General features: G+C 50.2%; 8 protein-coding genes across 8 annotated transcripts; 3 read left to right on the top strand and 5 right to left on the bottom strand.

The window, feature by feature from the left end:
• Positions 1-31: 31 nt before the first annotated feature.
• HETIRDRAFT_171746 (glycoside hydrolase family 79 protein) lies at positions 32-2,472 on the bottom strand (the record flags this gene model as incomplete). Its single annotated transcript, XM_009549999.1, has 8 exons — positions 32-424; positions 505-559; positions 626-1,261; positions 1,323-1,519; positions 1,580-1,716; positions 1,764-2,017; positions 2,070-2,082; positions 2,139-2,472. 8 exons carry the CDS (start codon positions 2,470-2,472, stop codon positions 32-34), a joined length of 2,019 nt encoding a protein of 672 aa, XP_009548294.1.
• Positions 2,473-3,372: 900 nt separating this feature from the next.
• Positions 3,373-6,028, bottom strand: HETIRDRAFT_147151 (glycoside hydrolase family 79 protein). Its single transcript, XM_009549998.1, has 8 exons — positions 5,643-6,028; positions 5,577-5,589; positions 5,270-5,523; positions 5,077-5,213; positions 4,828-5,024; positions 4,146-4,775; positions 4,040-4,094; positions 3,373-3,975 (listed from the first exon to the last, which is right to left on the bottom strand). Exons 1-8 carry the CDS (start codon positions 5,968-5,970, stop codon positions 3,589-3,591), a joined length of 2,001 nt encoding a protein of 666 aa, XP_009548293.1. The 5' UTR covers positions 5,971-6,028; the 3' UTR covers positions 3,373-3,588.
• Positions 6,029-6,391: 363 nt separating this feature from the next.
• On the top strand, positions 6,392-7,313 carry HETIRDRAFT_48628 (uncharacterized protein; the record flags this gene model as incomplete). The annotated part of the gene is made up of 6 exons (XM_009549623.1): positions 6,392-6,609; positions 6,679-6,789; positions 6,845-6,871; positions 6,923-7,040; positions 7,101-7,142; positions 7,203-7,313. The coding sequence occupies 6 exons, from the start codon at positions 6,392-6,394 to the stop codon at positions 7,311-7,313; spliced, it is 627 nt and encodes a 208-aa protein (XP_009547918.1).
• An 89-nt stretch (positions 7,314-7,402) lies between these two features.
• HETIRDRAFT_435087 (uncharacterized protein) lies at positions 7,403-14,438 on the bottom strand (the record flags this gene model as incomplete). The annotated part of the gene is made up of 13 exons (XM_009549997.1): positions 7,403-7,594; positions 7,664-7,866; positions 7,924-8,047; positions 8,097-8,236; positions 8,292-8,369; positions 8,419-8,520; positions 8,574-8,715; positions 8,765-8,914; positions 8,969-9,090; positions 9,145-9,309; positions 9,363-13,712; positions 13,765-14,217; positions 14,270-14,438. The coding sequence occupies 13 exons, from the start codon at positions 14,436-14,438 to the stop codon at positions 7,463-7,465; spliced, it is 6,330 nt and encodes a 2,109-aa protein (XP_009548292.1). The 3' UTR covers positions 7,403-7,462.
• Positions 14,439-15,425: 987 nt separating this feature from the next.
• HETIRDRAFT_452829 (uncharacterized protein) lies at positions 15,426-15,848 on the top strand (the record flags this gene model as incomplete). The annotated part of the gene is made up of 3 exons (XM_009549996.1): positions 15,426-15,460; positions 15,519-15,602; positions 15,671-15,848. 3 exons carry the CDS (start codon positions 15,426-15,428, stop codon positions 15,846-15,848), a joined length of 297 nt encoding a protein of 98 aa, XP_009548291.1.
• Positions 15,849-17,040: 1,192 nt separating this feature from the next.
• Positions 17,041-19,169, bottom strand: HETIRDRAFT_419396 (uncharacterized protein; the record flags this gene model as incomplete). The annotated part of the gene is made up of 5 exons (XM_009549995.1): positions 17,041-17,648; positions 17,711-18,061; positions 18,116-18,227; positions 18,289-18,634; positions 18,781-19,169. 5 exons carry the CDS (start codon positions 19,167-19,169, stop codon positions 17,041-17,043), a joined length of 1,806 nt encoding a protein of 601 aa, XP_009548290.1.
• A 277-nt stretch (positions 19,170-19,446) lies between these two features.
• Positions 19,447-22,243, top strand: HETIRDRAFT_322642 (uncharacterized protein; the record flags this gene model as incomplete). The annotated part of the gene is made up of 12 exons (XM_009549994.1): positions 19,447-19,652; positions 19,700-19,757; positions 19,824-19,923; positions 19,976-20,190; positions 20,287-20,392; positions 20,453-20,543; positions 20,607-20,793; positions 20,859-20,972; positions 21,024-21,212; positions 21,270-21,439; positions 21,497-22,094; positions 22,208-22,243. The coding sequence occupies 12 exons, from the start codon at positions 19,447-19,449 to the stop codon at positions 22,241-22,243; spliced, it is 2,070 nt and encodes a 689-aa protein (XP_009548289.1).
• A 611-nt stretch (positions 22,244-22,854) lies between these two features.
• Positions 22,855-23,251, bottom strand: HETIRDRAFT_49374 (uncharacterized protein; the record flags this gene model as incomplete). Its single annotated transcript, XM_009549650.1, has 2 exons — positions 22,855-22,986; positions 23,069-23,251. The coding sequence occupies 2 exons, from the start codon at positions 23,249-23,251 to the stop codon at positions 22,855-22,857; spliced, it is 315 nt and encodes a 104-aa protein (XP_009547945.1).
• Between the last annotated feature and the right edge of the window lie 1,094 nt (positions 23,252-24,345).

The raw sequence follows: 24,345 nt of genomic DNA, 5'->3' as shown, positions 1-24,345 counted from the left end.
TGCCCGCAAAAGAAAGCCCACACAAGGAAGCTTACGCCCTCCCTGTCACAATCCAAGTTCCAGCAGCTGCAGCGGCCAGAAGCGTGAACAGTCCTGGCACCGCTAGGTCCGCAATTGCACCATTAACATGGCCCGCGCTTGTTGTCCCCTTTCGGCTGCCCATTCCACTATGCCCGTTGGACGTTGCGAGGGCAGAAGGGTCGATCTGGATCGTGTTTACTGTCTTGGTCATGTACGTCGTTGGGAATGTGAGCGTCGCGTCAGCAGTCACCCGGCTGAGCGACTCCTCTGTAAGGAAGACGAGCGCAAAGCCCGGCGCTGGAACTTTGATGGAACATGTGTGCGCGTTCTGATCACACTGGACAGTCTGGACGTCAAGATCTCCTTGCAGACGTCCATCGGACTCGAAATGATTCCCAAATGTCTAGGGCGCTAGCGCGTTAGCTCCCACCCCGAGTGAACTGGTGGAGACAGGTCGGGCGGCGCCCGAGAAGAGATGCTCACCTGCCCTGCCCATAGAAAGTCGCCCTTCTGAGATACGGAAGACGCAGACAAATATCTGTTCATAGAAAGGTTCCAGCGCGTTATCGTAACACAGCGAGGTGCTGTTAACGTATGCACTCACTTGACCTTCACCTGGGCGGGGGTAGAACTGGGTTGCCCTGTCTCGCCGCCACCGATAGAGATCGACGCGGTGATATTCGTTCCACCAGAGGGGTCAGTGACGAAATTGAACAACGCCACCTTCGTAGGCACTCCATTCTCATAGATTGCATAGGCAGGAGTAAATTTCTCGCCGTTGTTGGCAGATAGGTCCACTACTTGTGACGCGTTACTTGGGCCAAGAACCTCCGCCATGATCAGTGCTGAATAATAAACTGGCCCAATTGTCCACTGACGGAACGAAGACTGGTTCGTTGGAGGAGGTGTGAATGGATTATAGAATGCGTTCTGTCCGCCAACGTGCAGAAGTGCTGCGCTGAAATTGGTGTAAGCCATTTGAAGACCATAGTCAAGAGCCCAGAGCGCGGCGCCGAAACTGTCGCTGATTCCTGCGAAACCACTGCACGATGCCGTATTTGTTTCATACATGATAAACGGCTTTCCCATTTGCTGAGCGAAAAGCGTCGAGTTGATATATGGTCCAACTATGGACTGCGATGCGGTGTGGTCAAGGTACTGGGGAAAGGCTTCTTGAGGGTCGACAGGTGGGCCAGCACCGACGAGATCAAACTGTGCTACGCAGTTATCGTTCGGGTACCTATCACGGATCGGGCGCGTCAATTCAGACATTCTGCGCCAATGCGATCAGTAATTTATACCTTTCAACACTCAGCCCCGCAAGACTTGAGGAATAGGTCGAGACAAGGCCAGTATCCCATACATCTTCTGGGGCCCACGATCCTCTTGATATGCTAGGCGACAGGAACAGATTGTTCCGTTTGAGGATTGTCTGGTCTTTTTGGACCTGGTCTATCAGCAAGCCCATCTCTGCGGCATAGTCAGAGGGCCCATAACCCTGATGGCCAGGACGTCAACCATCGACGATGAGGACTATAGGATATAATTGACTACATACCTCTGGGCGATGTTCATGCTGTACATATTGATCAGGCTCATTGCCGGCCTGAAAGGCCAGTAACCGATCACCCAAGATCTCCTGGCTCGCTCCAAGAATCTCGAGAGAGAAAGGTGTCGTGTTGAAGAATGGGATTCCTGAGACGAAGTCAGGGACCATATATGTTAGATTGCGCAGGACGCACCGAGGTACCACCGCGTGTTGACAAGCGACGAGATGTTGTTCATCATGTACATCAACTCCCTAGTATATTCAAGAGGAGGTGTCCGGGTTGTCCCAGTGACTTTCGTGTAATCTTTCGCGAGGATGGTCCCATTGGGCAGACTATCGACGAGAGTGGCAGACTCTTGTGTGTTTCCCCCTACGCGAACTTGAACCCACCCGACACGCTCGACAATATTGGCTAGCAGATTCAGAAAGGGAACTTTAATAAGTGAACTGCCAAACAGACGCTGTCAGCCCACGTGCGCATTTCCTAGAGCGACCATACCTGTTCCGCCCCACTACGCGAAAAAGGGTTAATACATATGCGATTATTAGGACGACACATACAACTCACAAACTTGATTGGCTACGGACATCTCTATCGAGAAACCATAGAATCCGCCGTTCTGCTTCATAGAGAGATTAGGCATCCCACCGTTCGATAGCTGAATGCCAAACGATTTCTGAATAGGAGGATTTGGAACTGGAGGGGCTATAAGGACAGTGGGATCATAGGCCGCAGCGCCAGTGTAAGTCGCTGCCGCGGCACTAGTTGACACGGTTGCAGTAGGCGTCTCCGTCGATTTCCCACCGAAAACGACCTGGCTATTCTGTGGATGGTATATAGTCATCTGGGCATGAGCAAGCCCAGACAACAAACAAGCAAACGAAAGGACGAGGTGCCGCATGACGAAGGAAGTCGCCCACTCGAACGGGGTAGAGAGTGGGAGGAGTGGTGAAAGAGAGTCTGTGACCGACGGTTAGACGACATGAGCCTTGAAGCGAGTGACGTGCATAGGACTTCGATGCCCGATGTTGAGGTGAAACCGCTCTATTAACGCGATCAAGAATCCACGTTAGTTCGGCAATGATCAACCTTGAAGAGATTGTCATCACCGGAGACATCTCGCAACGCAAGTGCACCCCACAGTGGATACACTCCGGCGCAAAGACCTAGGAAATGCAGAGCACGTAAGGCAATAAGCTGATCCCCAAATATCCGTATCCACAAGAGAGTAGATAGTGGAAAGGGAGTTGTAGAACGCGATGCAGAAGTAGTGTAGAAGTGCTAGCCAAGAGAATTGTGACAAATAGCCGAAAGAGTCAAAAATTACCGGTCACCGGGTGAGAGCCTCTGAGAGCACTGTCCGCATCGTCTATGAATCCTTTGCATTTGCGGGCTCGTCTGGCTCGTCGAGATGCCGTGGGTCTACACTGTTATGTTCAAATTGCAGCGTTAAAGCTAGGCTCCTCACCGCAGCAACATCTGAGCGACGGGTGTCAGAGTCTTCATAGCGGCAGTGGCCAAGGGGAGTTTTGACGCTGGAACCCTAATCTAAAAATAGAATCGCAACGTCGATGCCAAGCCAAGCTTTGAATAGTGCACCCCGAGCGCGAACTGTCACAAACAGCCTTAAAGGCAGCCCAAAGCGCATGATCAGCCAACTCACCCAGGCTCTGTTCAGACGCGTAGTAGTACTCACTTGACGTCCTCATACCCTCAAATGTCTTTATTGTGGCCAGGAATTTAACGAAAGTACATACGGTAAGCCTATATCTTATGTTCAGAGCTCACTTAGACATCAGTTGACCTGCATATGACAGCGATTGATTCAAAAAAGAAAGGCTTCAGTTGGCATATCGACAGAAATAAGGACAAAAACGAAATCCATGCCCCGTCAAATTACCAGGGGCAGGCGAGTAGAGTATGATCTCGGTCGAGCTTACATGGGCACATCTCATCCTGTGAGTCCATCAACACAATTACGCCAGTCCACCATATCACAGAACACGACCCGAGATCCTCATTCCTTCCCCACAATCCAAGCACCTGCTGCGATAGCGAGAAGGGTAAGTGCTCCAGGCACGGCCTGGATCATACCCAAAGCCCCGCTGCTCCCCGAACTCGTTGTCCCCATATGATCCGCCATCCCACTGTGACCGTTGGATGTGGCGAGCACAGAGGCATTCACTTGAATCGTGTTCACAGTCTTCGTGAGGGCCGTTGTGGGAAACGTGAGCGTGGATGCTGGCGTCACCTGCGAAAGCGAGTTGTCCGTAAGGAAGACGAGTGCGAAGCCGGGTGCCGGGACTTTGATTGAGCACGTATTGGCGGTGGTGTCACATTGCACGGTCTGTACATCGAGAGTACCTTGCAGACGACCGTCAGACTGGAAATTGTTGCCGAAAGTCTGCCAACAACCAACAAGAAGGTTCGTGATCATAACCACATCAACAACCCTGATAATTGCGTACCTGTCCAGCCCAAGTGAAGTTGCCTGTCTGGGACACAGACGAGGCACTCAGATATCTGTGCATACTCTACATCAGGTACGTTCGTACCACAGATTCAAACACTTACTTGACCTTCACTGACGAGGGTGTCGCAGCAGTTTGACCGGTATCACCACCACCGATCGCGATGACAGCTGTGTAATCTGTGGCACCCGATGAATCGGTGACGTAGTTGAATAACGCCACCTTCGTCGGGTTCCCGTTTTCATAGATAGCATACGCGGGGGTGTATATGTTTGCGGAATTTGCAAACAGGTCGACGACTTGGGAAGCGTTGCTGGGCCCAAGAATTTCCGACATGACAAGGGCCGAATAATACACTGGGCCGATCGTCCATTGGCGGAAGGACGACTGGTTAGTAGGCGGAGGGGTGAAAGGGTTGTAGAACGCGTTCTGTCCACCAACATGGAGGAGGGCGCCGGTGAAGTTGACATACGCCATCTGAAGGCCATAGTCAAGCGCCCAGAGCGCTGCGCCGTAACTGTTACTAATTCCAGCAAAGCCTCCGCAAGAAGCCGTGTTCGTTTCGAACATCATGAAAGGTTTTCCAACCGACTGAGCAAAGGCCGTCGAGTTTGTGTACGGACTGACCATGTTCTGGCCCGATGTGTGATTCAAGAAGTCCGAGAAGATATCCTGAGGTTGAATGATAGGTTGGCCAGTGTTGAATTGTGCGGCACAATTGTCCGTGGGATAACTGACGAGAGTTAAGTGTTCAAATATAGAATCTAATAAAAAAATATGCTCACCGTTCGACAGAGAGGGAATACAAACTGCTGGAGTAGGCAGTTGCGAGGCCCGTGTCCCATACCTGCTCAGGCGTCCAAGTACCTTCAGCAATGCTTGGAGAGATCAAGATATTGTCGCGCTTGAGGATGTTAGTGTCGTTGGCCATTTGGTCAATGAGGTTAGCCATTTCGCCAAAGTAGTCGAAAGGTCCGTAAGTCTAATTCGGTATTTGAGTATTAAATTCACCGCCAAGAATGGTCTAGACTTACGGATGCCCGATGGTCATGGGCAACGTACAGATCCGGTTCGTTACCTGACTGTAGCCCCAGCAATCTGTCACCTAAGATCGCCTGACCAGCCTCGACGATCTCCAAAGCAAACGGCGTTGTATTGAAGAAGGGTATACCTGCCATGAGATGAGTGACTTTATTGATTATGGATCATTGTTGATTTGAAGCTCACCCAAGAACCAGCGCGCATTGACCAAAGAAGAGATATTGTTCATCATGTACAATAGATCTTTAGTAAAGTCTAAGGGTGGAGTCTGTGTTGTACCCGAGACATTTTCTTTATCCTTTTGCAGGATTATACCGTTCGGTAGGGACTCGACCAAAACGGCCGACTCTTGGGTGTTACCTCCGACACGGATTTGGACCCATCCGGCACGTTCCACTATGTTTGCGAGTAGATTCAAGAATGGGACTTGAATGAATGTACTGATGCGAGGGCGTCATGAATCTGCCTGAGGGAGCGGGATGTGATAAAGTACCTGTTCTTTCCCACTACGAGACATGGTTAGGCTCGCAAAGGTGAGGGATATTTATAGAAGACCTACAAACTTGATTTGACACGGACATCTCAATCGAGAACCCATAGAATGCCCCGCTCTGCTTGATGGACAACCCATTCATTCCGCCGCTGTACAACTGAATCGGGAACGACGTATTTGGTGCTGGATTGGGTACTGCGGGAGCAGTGAGGACAGTAGGATTGTATGCAGCAGCTCCAGTGTAGGTTGCTGCTGCTGCGGAGGCGGCTGCTGTGGCAGTCGTCGACTGAGCTCCACCGAAGATAACCTGGATGCCTTGAGGCTCGTAGACTGTCATTTGGGCATTGGCCAGTGCCGCGCATACTGCGGCAAAAGAGAGAAATGTCGAACGCATGGTGTGGAGCGTGCGCACTTAAGGCGCGAAGGGTATATGGGAAAGAGTTTGCTGAAAGCACTGGAAAGGCGCGCCGTTGTTCAGAGAGAGATGCAGTGCCGCCGCAGCCGGCGGTAACTCAGCCAGCTCGGCCATCTTCGACCACGTGGTTGCACAATAATATATTTTACTTTCACGAAATAAATTGGTGCGTTCTTCCGACTCTCAATAGTCCATCGGACAGAATCCACAGGAAATCTCTTTGGTATCCGAGCTCCAATCGAGGCCGCTTGAAGGAGGCTGGCCGAAAGACTGAATGTCCATCAGTTTTGGAGAAAAGGGTCTTTTGTAAATACATAATTGTTTTGGTCCGATAACTAGAATCTCGATTAAGTTGGAGGTCTTGCTACGCAATTCACCGGCGCTGTGCGCATCGTGCTCCATGGCTCCCTCCACTACAGAACAGTCCTTCCGCGAAAATCTTACTCAATTCCGTTGGGCCAGAGGTAACAACGACGACTCTTCCCAACAACAAGCTCAAGGGCCACCTAATCCATTCTCGAGGTTCTACAATGCCATCGGAGGCGCCTACGTGCCCTTGCGCTCCAGCGAACGCTCAAACGAGGAAGAGGCATATTTCGCGTTGTCCAGATGGGAGAGGTGTGTATTTGACTCAGACCTGTCCATCTGCCGGCGCTGCCGCGATTGACAACAATTTCCATACGGCAGGTTGCTTGGGTTCTTAGGTTGTCTTGCAGGAGCAGCCGTCTGTTTCGCTGTCGCGTTCTTCACTCTTCCGCTCCTTGCCTTGCGTCCAGCAAAGTTCGCCTTGTCATTTAGGTACACTTTCATTGCTTTGAAGTGCCTTCGGTTTGGTTCTGACTTTCCTCTGCAGTCTGGGTAGCTTATTGGTCATGTTTGGGTGAGTTCGCAACAGAGGCATGACCACACCACGGTTCTGACAACGCGCCAGGTTCTCTGTTTTGATTGGTCCCATAAACCATTTGAAACATCTCGTATCCAAAGAACGACTGCCGTTCTCGCTAGCCTATCTTTCAAGCCTTGGGCTGACACTGTATTTCTCACTGGGTGTAAGCACAATGCATTGCGGACATCACTGTAATCCAGTCATAACTTCGAGTTTCTTGCAGCCACATTCATACATTGGTTCCCTGATAGGTGCAGTAATACAGGTGCGCGTCTGACTGCATTCCAGTATCGAGTCATTTCCTTACGTGGTGATCTATCCTCAGGTCGTTGCCCTCGTTTCCTATGTGCTTGCATACTTCCCAGGAGGTGTTCAGACCCTTCGCTTCGGTGGTCAAATGGCCCTTCGTGGTGCTGGCAGTCTATTGCCCGTATAACTGTGATATTCATTTCTATAGGGCTTCGGGTACAGGGTCACATGGGAAAGTGTATGCGATTCACGAAATATTTATCATTGTTACATTTTATGGCCAACTTGGCTCTGTACAAATACTTGACGCAGCGATAACCCGCTGTGTAATCAATATCAGAATGCTGCAAAGCCTTGCAGAGGTGAAATCTCGTCTTCGACTGGAAGCCCGACCGCGTCCCTCAAACGCCGTAGCAATACCTCGAGGTATGCTTCACTTGACCGCCAACTGCTCCCTATCGACTCATTCTAATTGGAAAAGGTGAGACACAACCTCCTGGTCAGCAAAGTCCCAAGCAGAAACGGAAAAAGACCGACAAGATCCAGGTTTTCTAGACGTTGAAGAGCAGGGGCCAACTTTTTCGCCGCTTCTGATCTGAATACATCCCCGTCGGATGCGGTTGACATGTACCGCATCATGCCCGACGTCGAAGCTCTCAAAGACGGGTTATTGACGTGCCGGTTTTCAGAATAAAAAAGCAGGTGACGCCAGAGAAGGAGCAATAGCATCTCTACAGCGGCTGCACGGACCGTTCATTGCGATGAAACAGAACAAGGAAAAGAGGGGAAACACGTACAAAGCAGCATTCTCGCATCATTGCGAGCGTCAACTCGTATTCGCTCCAGCTCGCGGCATATCAAGTATTGCCGCTGACCTATATCGAGATCCGCTAGGATGTCATTATCGGTGGTGTTGATGATCTAAAACTATCTAAGTGTATTGTTCATTCGGAACAGATAGTCAAATTACTTCTTGGATGTTCTCCACTCGTATGTGATCTCGAGACGACAGCTCTGCCGTGATATCAGTTATTCGCTTGAGAGTGAGTAGTAGGTCCCCGCAGAGGTCGTTGAGCGCCTCAATGGCATCGCCAACAGTGGGGATAGTAGCTTTATGTTACAGAGATTCATTGCATGCCACCAATGATAACAAATCCGAACATACCAATTAGGCGATTGGGTTGTCGTTCTTCATGTCGTGGAGTGATCATTACTGGAGAGAGTACCAAGGTGATCTCAGGCTCTGTGCATAAATGAGTGACAGTGTAGAGTCAATGTCGAAGAGCACTTACCAGCGAAGTCACTGGCAGCACCAAGGTAGACAAGTAGAGCTTTGCGGAGCAGCTGGTCTTTACGGTCGACGGTTAGGCCAAATTTGGTTTCTTCTCCGTACCCTATATAGTTCGATTGAGTCACACAAATGGAGTCCGAACGCCGCATGACATACCAGAAGCAGGCACCGACGTATCTAGTCTTTCAGCATCCGTCTGTGGTTTAATTTTTTGCGCCCAACCTCCGGATCCCAGATATTTGGTGGCAAGGCTCAATATCGCCACATGGACGTTCCCAAAACCATTGTTACCAGTCACCTGATTTAAGTGAACATAAGCTCTAGGACCAACGAGGAGAGCGCCTTACTAGCTCGGATTTGGGAACTTGCGGGAAGATCGATGCTGCGAGCGAGACGAGCAGATGAATCTCATCCATTACCGATAGTGAAATCTCTTCCGCTTCGTTTTTCAGGAGGATGGCGATAGTGTCGCGATGACTGGAAAGAAATTCTAGAGCCTGAAGCGGGTAACTGTGAGCGAAAACTACCGACAAAATTGAAGACGAGCCCACCTGGTTACACGCCGTTACATGACTGGGCCCAAGAGTTGCCAGTATGCAATTGACTAGTTGCAAGGCAGGGATGAATAGCTGATGGTATCGTTGAACTGCGGATGGAAGGAAGCTGTCGTAATCTGTCTGTATGTTAGATCGGGCGTTCATGGGACAAGGTAACATTCAAAACCCACCCATGAAAGTCTGGTCCGCTTCAGGTCTCGCATCCAAGTAATCACAACCTCCGAGATTAGGGAGTAAACGTGCTTCCAACAGACGCTCAGCTCCTTGCCGTGTCTGCGCGATACGGATTAACAGAGACATCTTGACTTCGTGAACATATAACGAATTGAGATCATCTGCAATTCGACATCAGGATAGAAGTTCACAGGACATTCGGAATGAGGCCTACCGGGGTCGGGCTTAAGGACAGCTTGAAGACGCAGGTCGGACTCTTTGAGACTACGAACAAAGTTCAGCAAGAACCCGTGTCGAGATAGAGCCGATAGGACGACATGCTGTCTGTCATCTTGGGAAAGATGCACAAGACAGTCCAGCAGCGTGAAGGCAACAGTCTTCCATACTTCTGTGCCATCTATAGCATCACGGGAAATCATTGCCACCAATCGTTCCATGATGGGTTTGAGCACTGTCAGAGTACCTGCCTCCAAAATCGAGATCGTAGATGCGGCACGTGCAGGGTGCAAGGGAAGACTGACAACCGATTGGCTCTCTCCGAATATAAAATCATCCCCTGTGGTCGACGCTGATAATGACAGCGAAAGATCGTTAGACTTTCCACCCATAGGATCAGACCCGGCATCCCACGAGATGAGATGGAAATAGTTGATGAGTGCTGCGTAGAGGTTACCGCGTACCAGTTCGATACGACTCTCCGAGATACATTCCACGATATTGCCGAGAAGGGCGTACAGGCGTTCTGCGGGAAGCGACCCTGCGTCTGAATCGATGCCGGCAGACTGCAAGACAAGCTGACTGCGCCTATCCTCCCTCAGTTTGGTGATCAGAGAGAGAGAGACTTCGGAGAGAAGAACTGCGGTCGGGGGTTGGATGGTCTCAGAGCGGATGATCGGAGGGAGTTCATGGAGTAAATCAAACAGCATGGTCTCCCGACGGTCTCGAGGCAGGCGGGCGAAACATTTGACAAGGGTCATATCGACCAGCCTCCTCCATGCCTCGAATCCAGATGCGACGGCAAAAGAAACTTCTCTACGATGATTCTCTACGGTGCAGCTCTCCAGAATATAAGCAGTCTCTGCACTAAGCCGTTCGACGCTGGCCGGTGTGACAATATGACCCTGAGCATGAAGAGATCGCCTGGCAGCAACAAGAAGGGATAACAACGCCGTCCGATCAACAATCTCGCAGCCCTTCTCATCAACGCGCACGCAAGAGGCCAAGTTGAGTGTGCCGAGAAGCTGCAGATCGAAAGTTTCCGAGCCTAGGCTATCGACCCAGTTGAAGGACAGAGACTGCAAAAACTCGACTATGCGCATGTGCGATTGCCCAATTTCGCGGAACGGCTTGAACATTTCGCCTTCCCAGTCCTCCTCATCGTACTGTTCCTCCTCATTACCGTAAAGCAGATCTAATAAGTCCGCTACCCCCTTGAAGTGGCCACGATTTGTGAGAACGTGTAAGTCCAACGCGACGAGGTCGAAAATGTAAGATCGAAGTCGCAGAAAAGACGTGAGTGATGGAACAGATGATGACACTCGAGCGCCATCGCCATATTGAACTTCGATCATTGGGATGGAGCTGACGGGCGGGGCCTTGAACGAGAGGACGGCTAACTGGCGAGCAAAGAAATCCTCCCTGGTACGCAGGTATCGCAAAGTAAAATCAGTTGTCCTTGAGTGGGTACACAAGTTGTATACGACGCGATAGAATCGTTCAGCGAGTTCAGGTAGGCTGGAAAATAAAGGCGTATTCAACGCAGCTCGATGCTGACCCTCTTTACTCTTGGTTCTCAGTCTCGGCACACTCATATTGACCCAGTCCAAAATGACATGGACAGAGGATCTCTGTGCATCCAGGGCATGCGGGTCCTGGATCTGATGGACGTTCGTTGCGCCCAGAAGAAGGAGGTGGGCAACATTAGGGTAAGCGCAGCCAGGTTGCGTGTTCTGGATGAGCAAATCTAGAACTGCGATTCTGACAGACTGAGAGAGCCCTGCAGGAATGTTATCTAGATCGGGAGCGCCAGCGCCAGTATACTCTTCAGCATTGACCTCCGCGGCATGGAATCCGTCGAGGTCTTTGTCCTCGAGGATCCTTCGGTATCCATCGATGATGCGCTCCGAGTCGCTACTTCGTTCTAACAAGGTAGTAATGTTAGGGAATGAGGTGGATTTGATGAGGAGGGTGAGTATCTTGACAGAGAGCAAGGCAAGCTCGGGGTGGGACTGATGTACGACGTATGCTGCTACAGCCGGGGCGTATGTGGATGTAAACGACAGCGCCTGATCCAGTTTAGTGAAGTAGGCACGCTGATGAACTGGGCCTACGGCCGGGGGGACGTTGACCTCTGAGAGTAACGGGATCAAGACATCCAAGAAGATGTCTTGGACTTCAAGGACGCGATGTATAATTCTGAGGACCCTGATGATAGTAGTCTTGAATAGAGGTTCTTCATCGTCCATCGCATTGTCAAAGCCATCGATGCCGTCCACCAAATAGGTCAAGAGACCATTTTGAAGAGGTGAATTAGACAGTATCCGTCGCATAATGTCGTATCCAGGATGAGTCACCAGTGACAAGAGCACATCTTCCCTCACCTGCTTCTCCTCGGTGGACGTCAGCAATGCTTCCAGCTCATAGCTTGCCAAACAACGCTCGATGAAAGACAAGCAGAGGTCGTTCATTTGCCATCTTTCCTTGGGTATCTGATACTCTCGACTGGAGATCTTCAGAAATATCTGTTCCACCACAAATGATATGAAGGGCCCGATTCCGGGTTGGCGATATGGCTGGCCCAAGTTTTCTGGAATAGTGTTAATGGGCTCCGCGTCGGCGAGCCGATTCCTCAGCGGTACTGATTTGGGCGTATGGATGAGCGTGCTGAGGAGCCTGAGAAACGGGATCGTCTCAGGGTACAGTCGGCCTGGCTCCTCCACCAGTTCCAACTCTGATTCCACCCCACGCTTCGACAAAGTACTACTGCCCCGCACGTTGATAACCTCCACCCGCTCTATCAATAACCATACTGTCTGGCAAATTTCCACCCCAGCTATGCCGGCACCTGGCTCGCAGAATGCCGCCAGCGCAGTGAAAATTGAGCCCTTCAGTTCAATTGGCCCACCAACGGGAATGAGCCCCACAAGAGTTTGGATCACCCGCAGATGTGCATGCGCGTTTAGCGCAACCCGCGCGGCCACCGAATATGACACCACTGTCGACAGCAGCCGTAGAAAGCACTGCGCCAGCCATACGTCCTTCTCCGTCAGGGTGAGCTGTTGGTGCTGTTGGTGCTGATTTTGAGGACCTTGGGAGACTGTCATCCCGAACTGCGATCCAGAAGCGAATGTGGCTTGGGGAGGTCGTGAATTTGCCGTTACGGCCGTCCAAGATTCTAGGAGTCCAAGCATAGTGGCCCATGATACGCTTACGGTACTGAAAGCCAATCCACCAGAGGGAGGTAACATGCTTCCGGGAATAATTTCTCCATTGCCTCGCGCAAGGAAATTGTACGCCAGCTCGCTGCATTGCTGGCCTTTGGCCAACCCTGCGAGCATATCGTATAATGCAATAGACACGTCAATATCTCGCGGCTGTGTCGACCATACTGCCCATTGCAAGAAAGCGGGAAGCTTTCCTGCAGACACCTCGACCGATTCCAAGTATGATCCTCGTCGTGACTCTGGGAGGCTGGAGCCCCAGAATTGCAGAGCACGCTCAGGGGGCAATGTGGAATACAAGATGCCTATGAAGGAGAATAGCATGGCGATGTCATTGCGTGCTGGAGGCGTCCTGTCTGTGGTTGCTCGCGTTGCAGATGAACGGAATGTCCGCGACCGGTCGGACCGCACATTGGCGAGGATGAAGTCCTCCTGACGCTGCTTGATCTTCCTCAGCTCTGACGATGCGTGCATTATTGTTGACCGCACGATTGTCTCAAAGGAATCCAGCACCGCCACTCGGAAATCCTCGCTGGGTACATCTTGATACTGCATTTCCGCTTCAGCAGCGCGCATGATAGAGCCTGCAAATGATCCACTCGGAAATGGCGTCTCTCGTTTCCGCAGTCGAGCAACAGATGATGCAAGGTACACAAATGCATCGCCCTGCACGGCATTCCACACATTGGTCTCCAGCTCCTCAGTCTTGAATCCTTCTCTGTGTTCCAATGCCGCATCTCGGTGCCGCGCCTCAGTTAAGAATAGTGTCCACTTGAGTAAAATCACAGCCTTTAGCCCCGGCTCCTTCCACTCGGCAGAAGGATTCATAGAGATTTTCAAAGCAGAGAGCGTGGACGAGTGAGTCGCAAGGCTTTGGCGTGCCTTGCTACCGGGGGTCTTAGGGTCAACAGGATCGAATGCGACAAGCAAGGTCGTGAGGAGATAATATAACATAGGATGATGAGGGTTTTGCTGTAGCCAAGGAACGATGCGTTCGATTTCGTATGGAGATAGGTATCCTATTCTCGCAATGAGGAAGAGAACAATTGCCAGGCTGCGACGTTCGAATTTGAGAGACTCCAGCCGTGCAGTAAGAACTTCTTGACCCAACGAGATATTGGCGCCTATAGAACATATGAATGATGAAGGCGTATGAAAATGAGGTTGGATGACTACCTTGGATAGTGGTTTGGCTACCCGTGTTCTCCTTTGCCACTTGCGCCTTGGCTATTGTCGAGTCTAGCCTCTCAATTTCTAACACAATCTTGCGTCCCAGACTCTTGTCACCTGTTGGTAGACCACCTGCCTGTTCTGTAGGTGGAAGGAGCTGTCGCTGAACGAACAGGGCTAGTCGAGCGTAAATTGGGGGTGCATCAGATGTGGTTGCCATTTCGGTGGCCTCTAGAAGGAAACGTAGGCATTCGACAAGTTCGCGGCGCCTTCGATGGTGTTCGAGAACCACCCCCTCGAGTATATTTGTTGGTCGTAGGTTTGGACTACTCGAGATAACGTGTTGGGAGAGTGTTGCGACATATCGTTCAGAGCAATCAAGGACTTCGGCGAGGGAGATGACCTGAGTGGCAAAATCGGTATTTACGGCGACTTGACGGCCATTCAAGGTTGTCCTTCCTGCAGTCCAAGTGATGAGCTTGTCTACTCTGGATGGTTCAGGCATGCTCACCGCCTTGTAGCTCCTTTCGTTCAGCTTCGCTTCGTGGTGGAAGGTCGTATAAGTTGACAAGAGTAGGTCTACATTCGACAAGGTCGTCGAACAGTTCCTTCTCATTGCTAACACCTCCTTCTCCTATAGCAGAAAGCAAACCGGTTCGGAGGTGAGAAACAGACTCCATGATGAGAGGGAGCGAGAGGCGGTAGAGCCTGAAAGTTACGGACGCGCCAGACAGACGCGCCTACTGGAAAAGGAAATCATAGCACGTGCCGAGCAAGGACCCTGACGTATGCGTAGATATGTCCGATCCAAAATGGACAAATTTTGGCCTTTCCGTAACCACAATTTTGGGGGGTTTCCATCAGCACCGGGATCAAAGTTGGCGATTTTGGGTCATTCCGTCAGCATAACAGTATATAACATCCAAATGTCAACAATCCGTCAGCATATCTTGATATAACATGAAATCCGGGCCAATCCGTCAGCATAAAAGTGAAAATTTCAAATTTAATACCAAAGGTGGATGTAAAGCTATAGAAATAGTAGTGTATTCAATGCCCTCACTCTCCAGACACCGCACATTGCCCCCAAATATCCCCAGGGGATATTAGGGGTATATTAGCAATATACCTAGAATATACCTAGAATATACTCGTCAGGGAATATCCCTCAAATATCCCCTAGTCAATCCCAACGGGAGATGACTCATCCATTTCGACGGTCACCTGATGAGTGCGCGTCGTCGGACAGCGTCGAGATTTCTCTTAAGTGCTCCCTTCGTCTTACTTTCTAGGAGCCTCCAGTGTGCACATATTTTGGTGAGTCTTTCTCCCACTGAAACATGTTTCCATATGCTCTATAGTTCCGGTTTTCTCATATAATCAGATCTAATGCCTGAAAATGCGGGATCAGAGCGCATATATGCGTCCATTTAGGGCGGGCCGGGGTGGGACTTAAGGAGATTGCAAGCACAGCCTACGACGTGTGTGCGGCAAGAATTGTCAGAACGGTGGGTATTGCGGGTGTGAGCGTGAACGTTGGATAGATGAGATCAAGGGTAAGCACAGGCTGAGCTTGGTGGCGTTGGCGTGGGTGCTAGCATCTGTGGTTCTCATGCGCATGGTGGCTCGGATTAGCCTCAGAGTCTGCGGTGCGCGCGCAAGTGCCAATGTCGTCGGGGCAGCAGCAGCAGCAGCAACATCAGTGAGGCCAGTGTTCATCTGGGCTCTCCGTGTCACAGTGCTAACCCCCCGCACAGCAGTACTGACCCCCGCACTACACCGCATTCTTTCCATTCCCCTCGCTCCTTGCACTCGCCAACCTTATCAAGCTGCAACCCTTCCTGGTGACCTTGTCTCTTCCCGCACTGATCTTCTCAACCTTGACACGCATGCTCACCCCGCTTCTCCGCAGGATGCGCCTCTACGCTGCCGGCACCGATGCACTCGCCAGCGGCTGCGTTTGTGCGCGTGACGTGCTACCAGATGTGCTCGTGTTCGACAGCGCGGTGCCGCAGCCCGACGCACCCCCCAAAATGTACTCCTCGAATTTGAGGCCACGCGCGGACGCACCGCTCCCGCCACTGCAATAGATTCTTGCGTCAAGGTGCTGGTCGTCCCATCCCTGATGCGCGCCGTGGCTGCTTGCGTATGCGGGGGAACATCTAGCCGGGATTCGCACCTCTCGCCTCTTCAAGTATATTTTGTAGATCTTTCAAGCCTTAGAATTGTCGTGTAGCCTTCAATAGCATGTATTAGTTTTATGATTTGTTAATATATTTATTTCTCTATCTATGGAGCGCATATAAAGTGATTGGAATGATATCGAGCTCGAATAAACCCACAATATACTGTGAATATACTCAGTACCCAGGTATATTCACGGTATATTCAAGACATTACCTTGAATCGACCGTGAATATCCCCGGAGGGGAGGTGGGTATATTCGCAGTTGATTCCAGGTATATTGCTAATATACCACAGATATCCCCTGGGGATTATTAGGGACGATGTGCGGTGAGACCATCCACCTTGACAAGTTCTTCGTCGATGAGAGTATTCTCTGCCAGGCTGTCTGATAAATCTGCTAACTTCGACCCTGTCTTCTGAGCTTCAACGAGTAATTGGACTGCATCATGTACAACCTTCACTGAACGAGAGAGCGAGACCCAGACATCAGTAGCAGAGGGACACAAAGTCAACAAGTGAAACGGATGAACTACATCCATCTTCATTGGAAGCCGAGACAATCCAGCTGTTGAAGTTGCTCTAAGTGAGAAAATGATGTGAGTACGGGGGATGCACATGAATGTAGCACATCCTCCTAGAGCGAATAAGGTAGTGTACGACCAACGCGCTATCAGGACATGGACGAGCGCGGCGAGGACGACACTGAAACAACAGAGAGCAATGCTGAAAAAAAAGTTCAACCGTGACAAATCCGTCAGCATGCGGATCGGACATCGGTCCCGACGCACCTTTTTCGCATGCCCGCAGGATCGGACTAGTTCCAAGATTTAGGCCCTTTCTGTCAGCATATGGATACAACATGGGCAAAATTTCAGACCCCTTTCCGTCAGCACATGAACACGACCTATGACAATACTTGACTTCAGCTCCTCTTCATTCATAGCGTTATTGTGCCTAAAACTGGGTGTTGAATCCCACACAAATGCCATCTCTCAACGCCATCGTTTCACAGATGTAAGTCAATGATGAAATAAACAGGTTCACAGAACTACCGACTCGATGAAGCAGAGGACAGATCAAGATACACACTAGCTGTTAATGATACCCGTCGTATCCCCCGTTATTCCATTGTTGCTGATGGTTCATGGGTCCCATCCCATGCATTGTTCTTGGATTCATACCTAGACTGCCCATGGCTATGCCACCCATGTTGCCCATAGCCATCCCAGCCATGTTGGGACCCATATTAGTGCCCATATTGTTGCCCGTATTGACCATCCCGTTCATGCCCATCATGCCATCCCCCATCCCCCCCTCCCACATCCCGTCCATAAATTGTGCTCCTTGTCCCTGATCCCTCCCCATGCCTCCCCACGCCCCACTACCCATACCTTGCATCGACATCCCATCAAACCCACCAAACACTGGACCGCCCATGCCCATTCCCGGGATCATCATGTTTCCCATCCCCATATTTCCCATCCCACTGGCGCCCCACCCTACCATGCCCATGCCATCCATCATGTTCATCCCCATGATCTGCTGCTGCGTGATCATTTGATTTGGAGCTGGTAATGAATTCTTCGGTCCACCAAGTTTGTTGCCTCGTGGACCTACAGGAGCGCCCATACCGGAGTTGGCCGGCATGTTCGAGTGGGAGCCACCACCACGCATGGGCGATTTCGGCCGAAGTGCATCGATTTCTAGGTCGTGCAGGAAAAGAGGTCGGTGAAGCGATAAAGGTGATGAGAAGCAGCCATCTGACCTGGAGTCATCGGTACAACAGCCTTTCCTCCCTGGCTTTGCATCTTAATCCTTTCCTCCCAACTCTCCTTATTCCACGGCACGGCGTTCTCCACTCCATACCTCCCCTGACCGCCTTCCCCACTATCAATACCGGCACTGATGCCCATTCGCGCCTGGGACTTCACCTGCTCAATTCTACTTTCCTCTCCTTCCGCAAGCACAGTGACCCAACCTCTGCGAACGCTTCGCGCGCGGCCGAAGATTTCAAGACGCCGAGTCCCAAGACAGAAATTTTCAACAAGAGTGTACATTTCCGGAGGCTTCAACGTTGGGTCAGTGGGATCGCCTTCCCATATAATGACATCGGTATCTGGTTATGGCGAATATCAGTCGCACGATAGGAGTAAAGACATAAGCGTCATACCGACATTGCAATGCACAAACCAACTGTCTGTAGACCGGCGAACGGTGCCTCTGATACCAATGAGGCAGTGCTGCTTGGTTCGAGTGAGTAATGACGTGGTTGGCGGGTCTGTCTGACAAAAAGTCGTCAGTATCGAAGGTCGAACAAAATTGACTACGAGGATTGATACATACTCCTGGACCTTTGTTGGTCGCCTTATTGGTCTTCACCCAAACAACATCCTCACATCTTCGGTATCCCCACCTTGCCAAGACTTCCCTCCCCCGCTCGAGACCTTCACCCGCGCCACTACCAACCCATAGAAATACAAAGGATGGATCCGCTGCTAGACTCGGGATCGGCATACTCTGAAGGGTTTCCCAGGAGAATGAGGATGAGAAGGGTGGGTCGATTAGTATGACGTCAAATTTTGTCGGCGAAAGATTGTTGAGCTCTATTAGGGGCATGTAAGATGGAGGGAGCGCGTGTTCCTCTACAGATGCCTTCTTCAATGCTAGAAGACGTTGCTGCTTCGGGTATCTAGACAAATAGGAGGACGGATGTCAGAGATTATGTGTATGTCAATGCCGCCATCTAATCATGCGTACTGAGACCAAAACAGCTCTTATGATACGAGAACGGACACAGGACTGTATCGACCAGAAGTGCGCAGTAAGACTACTCACTCTTCAAAACGCCGCTCCGGCTCAGCCCCAAGAACCCAATTCTGCGGCCAATCTCCGCTGTCCACATATCGTTGAGAGTAGTCATTACGAATGGTCTCCTCCTCTGGAACATAGTTCTGGTAGTGCGCAAGTCGAGCTCGCTTAGCAGGAGGTAGATCTGGACGAGGTCGCGGCTTCGAAGCTAGAGAAGGTGAAGACGGCGGCGATGGGGAAGGTGATGGGTGTGGTGAGGGAACGAGAGGGACCTTTAACAACTGGAGTGGTGGAGAGGCTAGAGAGCGCAGTTGGCGTCGATGCAGCCTTTGCGCGTTTCGCACTTGTGTGATCAAGACGTGGTGCTGTGTGAGTAGATCGTTAGCAGAACTGAGGCATTCTGCGATGGATGTCATTTCTGTCCTCGTGAATGAGATCGGCAAATCACGAAAGTACTTTCAATTTACAAAGGGTGTCAGAAAAGAGTAAACTCGCGGATATCCGTTATCGAGGGGGACACGAAAGGACACAAGCTGCGAGTCGCAAGGTGAACACGACTGGATAGGCCTGGTCAAGCACGGCCGCTGAATACGATTCGGCAACTACCGGCACGTGATTCTAAATTAATTTGGATCGTCCTCTCGAGTTTCGCGGTAGCTCCCAATCCGCACTCAAACCTGAACACATCTCATTATGGCCAAAGGGTCGGCGAAAGCCACGCGTAAATTCGCTGCAAGTGGGCAGCTGCAGAAACAAATTCAAGCGAGGCGGAAACACCAGCAAATCAAGAAGAAGTCCGAGAAGCGGAAAGGTGGTAAAGGAAAAGAGAGAGCGCATCCAGGTGATGCCGAGGACGATGGAGAAGAGCAGGGTAGCGCTGAAGAGAAGCAGACTTCCAAGTGAGATATTAAGCAGCTCGTGCAGGTCTATAATGACACTCTTACAGACTCAAAGGCATGTCTGTTGACGACTTCCTGGGCGGCGGTTTCATGGACGAGGATGAGGTATGTTTCGTGTATTTTTACATCGGAATTGAGCGTTATAACGTATAATAGAATGAGTCCATCAAGTCCCTTGGCTCGGACGCCGAAGATGATTATGATGGAGAGGATGACGAGGATGAGGATGGAGACGACGATCAGTCCTTCGCATCTGTAGATGACCTTGACGGTGAGTGGTCATTCTTATTAGCTGTTCCATGAAACTGATGGTGTGGGAGCAGGCGAGGGTACTGCACACATGGACGAATTGTCAAAACTGGCAGAAAAGGATCCAGAGTTCTACAAGTATCTGCAAGACAATGACCGTGAACTACTGGACTTCGACCCCGGTGCCCTACAAGAAGAGGGCGTAGATGAAGGCGTAGAAATGGCAGAAGAAAAAACTCCTGTGCTTACAAGAGACATCCTACAAAAGTGGCAGAAAGCGCTGTTAAAGGTACGCTCGCGGGCTCGCATTCTGTGATCGTATACATTCCTCTCCTCCCACTTTTGTTCCACCGTGCGGAAGTTGACGGGTATAATTTACCCGTAGGAACGGTCATTACGGGCTCTTCGGAAGCTCCTCATTGCATTCCGCGCTGCTGCACATATGAATGAAGAGGACCAAGTCGTTGCTTGGACAATTGACAGTTCATCAGGTATGTTTGACATGAAATTCCACCTGCGCGCACAGAATCGTATAATCTCGGCATACCCAGTGTACAACAAACTCGTCACCACGGCGTTGAGATACACACCTATAGTGCTTGCGCATCATGTGCCTTACAAAATGCTTCCGAGCGGTAAAATGTACACCATATCTCCGTTGAGAGTCTCCTTTACTTATTTGCATTTGACATACTCTACTATCAGCAAGCCGCCAACGCAAACCCTAAAACTCAAGACGCTCCAGAAATTGATTCTATCCTATTTTCATAATATCATTCACATCACATCACAGCTCTCTGAACCAGATCTGGTGAAATTGGCCGTCGCAGAGAGTGCAAAATTATTACCATATATTGTCGGCAGCCGTAAAGCTGTCAAACAATATTTGAAGGTGACCTTCAGTCTCAATCTTCGAAAGTTTCAAGGCCCCTTGTTAACGGTCAAAATTTGAATCAGATGACGTTGGAGTTATGGTCGACCGCCGATGACAGCGTTCGGATTGCTGCTTTTTTAGCTATTCGCAAATTGGCAACTGCAACAGACGAATCTATATTAGATATGGTTTTAAAGGTAAGTTTTGGCGTATTTCTTGTTATATGACATCTGATGTTACTCTATCAGTCTACCTACCTCACTCTTATTCGTTCAGCGAAGTCGACGAACATACATAGTTTGCCGTTGATCAACTTGATGAAAAATTCAGCTTCTGAGATTTTCTGTCTTAATCCTGAAGCAGCATATCAGCACGCGTTCGGGTTCATTCGTCAGCTGGCTATTCATCTTAGGAATGGCATGAAAATGAAAACTAAGGTTCGTCGATATTCTCGATGTCGGGAATATCTTCCTAATATTAGATACTGTGTGTAGGAATCGTACAAGCAGGTCTATAATTGGCAGTATGTGCATAGTGTTGACTTCTGGGCAATTGTGCTTGCACGGGCGTGCGATGTGCAAGCGACGCTCCAAAAGAACGGTAAGAACGACACTCTGAAACCCCTGATATACCCTCTGGTACAAGTCGCCACAGGAGCAATCAGGTAAGCCATCTCACCTTTATGTTCGTCTACCAACACTTACCATCTTCATACCGTTAGACTTGTCCCTAACTCACGTTCTTACCCCTTCCACTTCCATATCATCCGTTCGCTCACTCATCTGTCTCAACACACTCACACCTACATCCCCCTCGCTCCACATCTTCTTCCGATTTTGACCTCAACTCTTATATTCTCAAAGCCCAAATCATCCACCCTCCGTCCACTCGATTTTGAGACTAACATCCGTGCACCCCAACAATACATCCACACGCGAGTCTACAACGAGGGTGTGGCCGATGAAGGCGCATTTCTTCTTACAGAATGGCTGGCTACGCCACCAGTGCAAGGGAGTATTGCCTTTCCTGAGCTCGTTGTCCCAGTCACGGTCGTTCTGCGCAAGGCTCTCAAGACCTCCCGCATAAATCAAAAATCTTCCAACGGGAAGGAAGCGAGCTTGTTGAAAAGCATGCTCGAACGGATCGAGGACAGCGCGAAATGGGTTGAGCAGAGACGAGAGACTGTGTCCTTTGCCCCCGCGAAGATGGGTGAGGTGGACAGGTGGGAGGCGGGTATCAAGGTTGAGGAGACTCCCTTGGGGAAGTACATCAAGGTGCAGAGGAAGGTGCGGGAGAAACGGAGGAAGCTGGTCGAGAAGGTGCGTGGGATCGATTTCGAGCCTCTACTCTCTCACTCTCGCATTCCATCGGAACCTGTCGTGGTCTTCGATCCTCGATCTGAGCTGACATATATCGTCTCGTTCTTCATTAGGCAAGGGAAGGCGAAGATGAGATACTGGAGGATTAGCACGAAGGACGATATCACCCGGGACCGGATGGCTATTGATATCACAGAGTTGGTATTGAAACATCAGCTGCATTGCATGTACAACTTTGGATTGTCCGATGGCCCTCGTATGAGCGACCAACGTCCTTCCTCGATTTTTAGTACGACGTTTTGTTTCGTGAGAAACTATATTCTGAGCGAGACAATTTCGATCCAGTATAACGGTATAAATCATGCGAATGGTGACAGTTCTTTTTCACATTCTACCAAATGATACATGTATCGATTGCGGTCTCATGTGGACCACGCGGAGCGCATCTTGAGGCGCTCAGCGCTTAGTTGACGTGCGTATGCGAAAAAACAGGCAGAATACCGCAATAGGGGCTGTACGAGCTGGGCTCTCCACTTAAGAGACGTAACCAGCGGTGATGCTACCGACGTCGGCTGGATTGAATGGACTGATAGATAAAGACCACAGCTCACTATATCATGATGCAATACGTTTAATCTATTAGTTCAACGCTACCTTGAGCTCCGCGTGGATGATTACAAGTGAACATTGCGTCCGCATTCCAGATGAAGATCTTTCGATAATTTCATAGATGATAGATGCAGTGCGTTGTTCGGAATCTCTACCACACTCCAAAAAAGATTTTCCACCATGGTCTCCCGATGCCTTTGAGACTCTTCTCGTATCCCTCCACGAGACGATCGTAATGATACGGCATGGAAGCCGGCTTAAGTATCTTTTCTGGGATAGGAAACTGGAAGACAATATCAACGGTGAGCCGTGTGATATGCCACGGAAGTATGTCGTGAGCGGGTGAGAAAAGAAAAGGAGCGGACTTTCTTCGATATGCGGTTCTCCTGAAGCACCTGGGCTGCGGTGACAGCCGCTGGGCTGAGTTTCGGGTGATCAGCCAGGGAGTTTAGGAATGTTTTTAGTTGCATATTGGGTCTGAGTGGGTCGTTAGGCCATTCTGCAGATATGCGACGGAGTTGTTGAGCGAGTTTTGTCGAAGTCGACATGATAGTTAGGCTGGACGAACGGGAGTCGGAGTCTGAAATCCTATGAGAAGTCATCCAGGCTGCCGCGGTCCCAACTTAAGACGAGGTTCTATCTATTCGATGCTTTGATCTATCTCGTCTTTATATCCGACATTGTTCACAACATCACGGATGTCTTTATACAACAATCTCGGGGTAAGTCCCGGATGAGAGGACCACAGTGTGCGCAGAGTACGCATGTGTCGTACCGTCATGGGAAACTGCAGGGTTGTGCTCGTCCAGGCGAGGTACCTTGGCCTTTCTAGGTCTTGGATTAACAAAATTATAGGCTCTGGCGTGGGTATTTCCTGACCCTTTCTTCTCGATCCCCTGATATCTTACACGGTTCTATTTAACTTAGCTATCAGATTCTCCCAAACACCAAACACCATTCATCTCGTGATTCCCATTTTACAAACGGCTCCATGTTTCCTGTCAGGGTTATGATTCTTTTTTGGCACTGAACATGAAATTCGATGGGTTTCTCGAGTAAGCCTAGTCACATCACTGGCCAATTTTGTTATGACTCGCTCTATTTCTCCAAGGATGCTTTGAGGGCATCGTGCCTATCGATGTCATCTTTTTGGATTTCCGTGCTTCCGGATCCACGTTACTGCCCGTCTTGTCCTGCGCTTCTGTGCCGTCTGTCCTCTGGACAAATTTTGTGGCCTGTCACATCCTAATCTTACTTTTTACGCTCCAGATCTTGAGCCCCCTTGACTTCAGCAGACATGTGAGCTTGTGCACATTATTTCCTAAATTTAGACCTTCAAGGATCATGAAGTCGCCGTGCATAGTGCCATGAGTGTTTTGCTTTGCGGCAAGCTGCGCCTTCCCATCGTCCAGGCCTTCTATCTCACTGATATTTCTTTCTTTCCTTACACACCGTCACGCTTCATCCATAACACGAACAATATCCAATCTCACAAGCTTTCAACCGCGCTGACGGTCCATTTTCTCCGACTTTTGTTCAAGCCCACCCTCTGCGGAGGCAATACGCCTTGGACACATCACGGACCCGGACATTTCTGTGCCCTCTCTGGAGAAATGCATCCGTTCGTATTCTGCGAATCTCA

This window comes from Heterobasidion irregulare (assembly GCF_000320585.1).
Source record: "Heterobasidion irregulare TC 32-1 unplaced genomic scaffold scaffold_07, whole genome shotgun sequence".
Classification (NCBI taxonomy): Eukaryota; Fungi; Basidiomycota; class Agaricomycetes; order Russulales; family Bondarzewiaceae; genus Heterobasidion; species Heterobasidion irregulare.
This window is presented reverse-complemented; position numbering and strand designations above follow the sequence as displayed.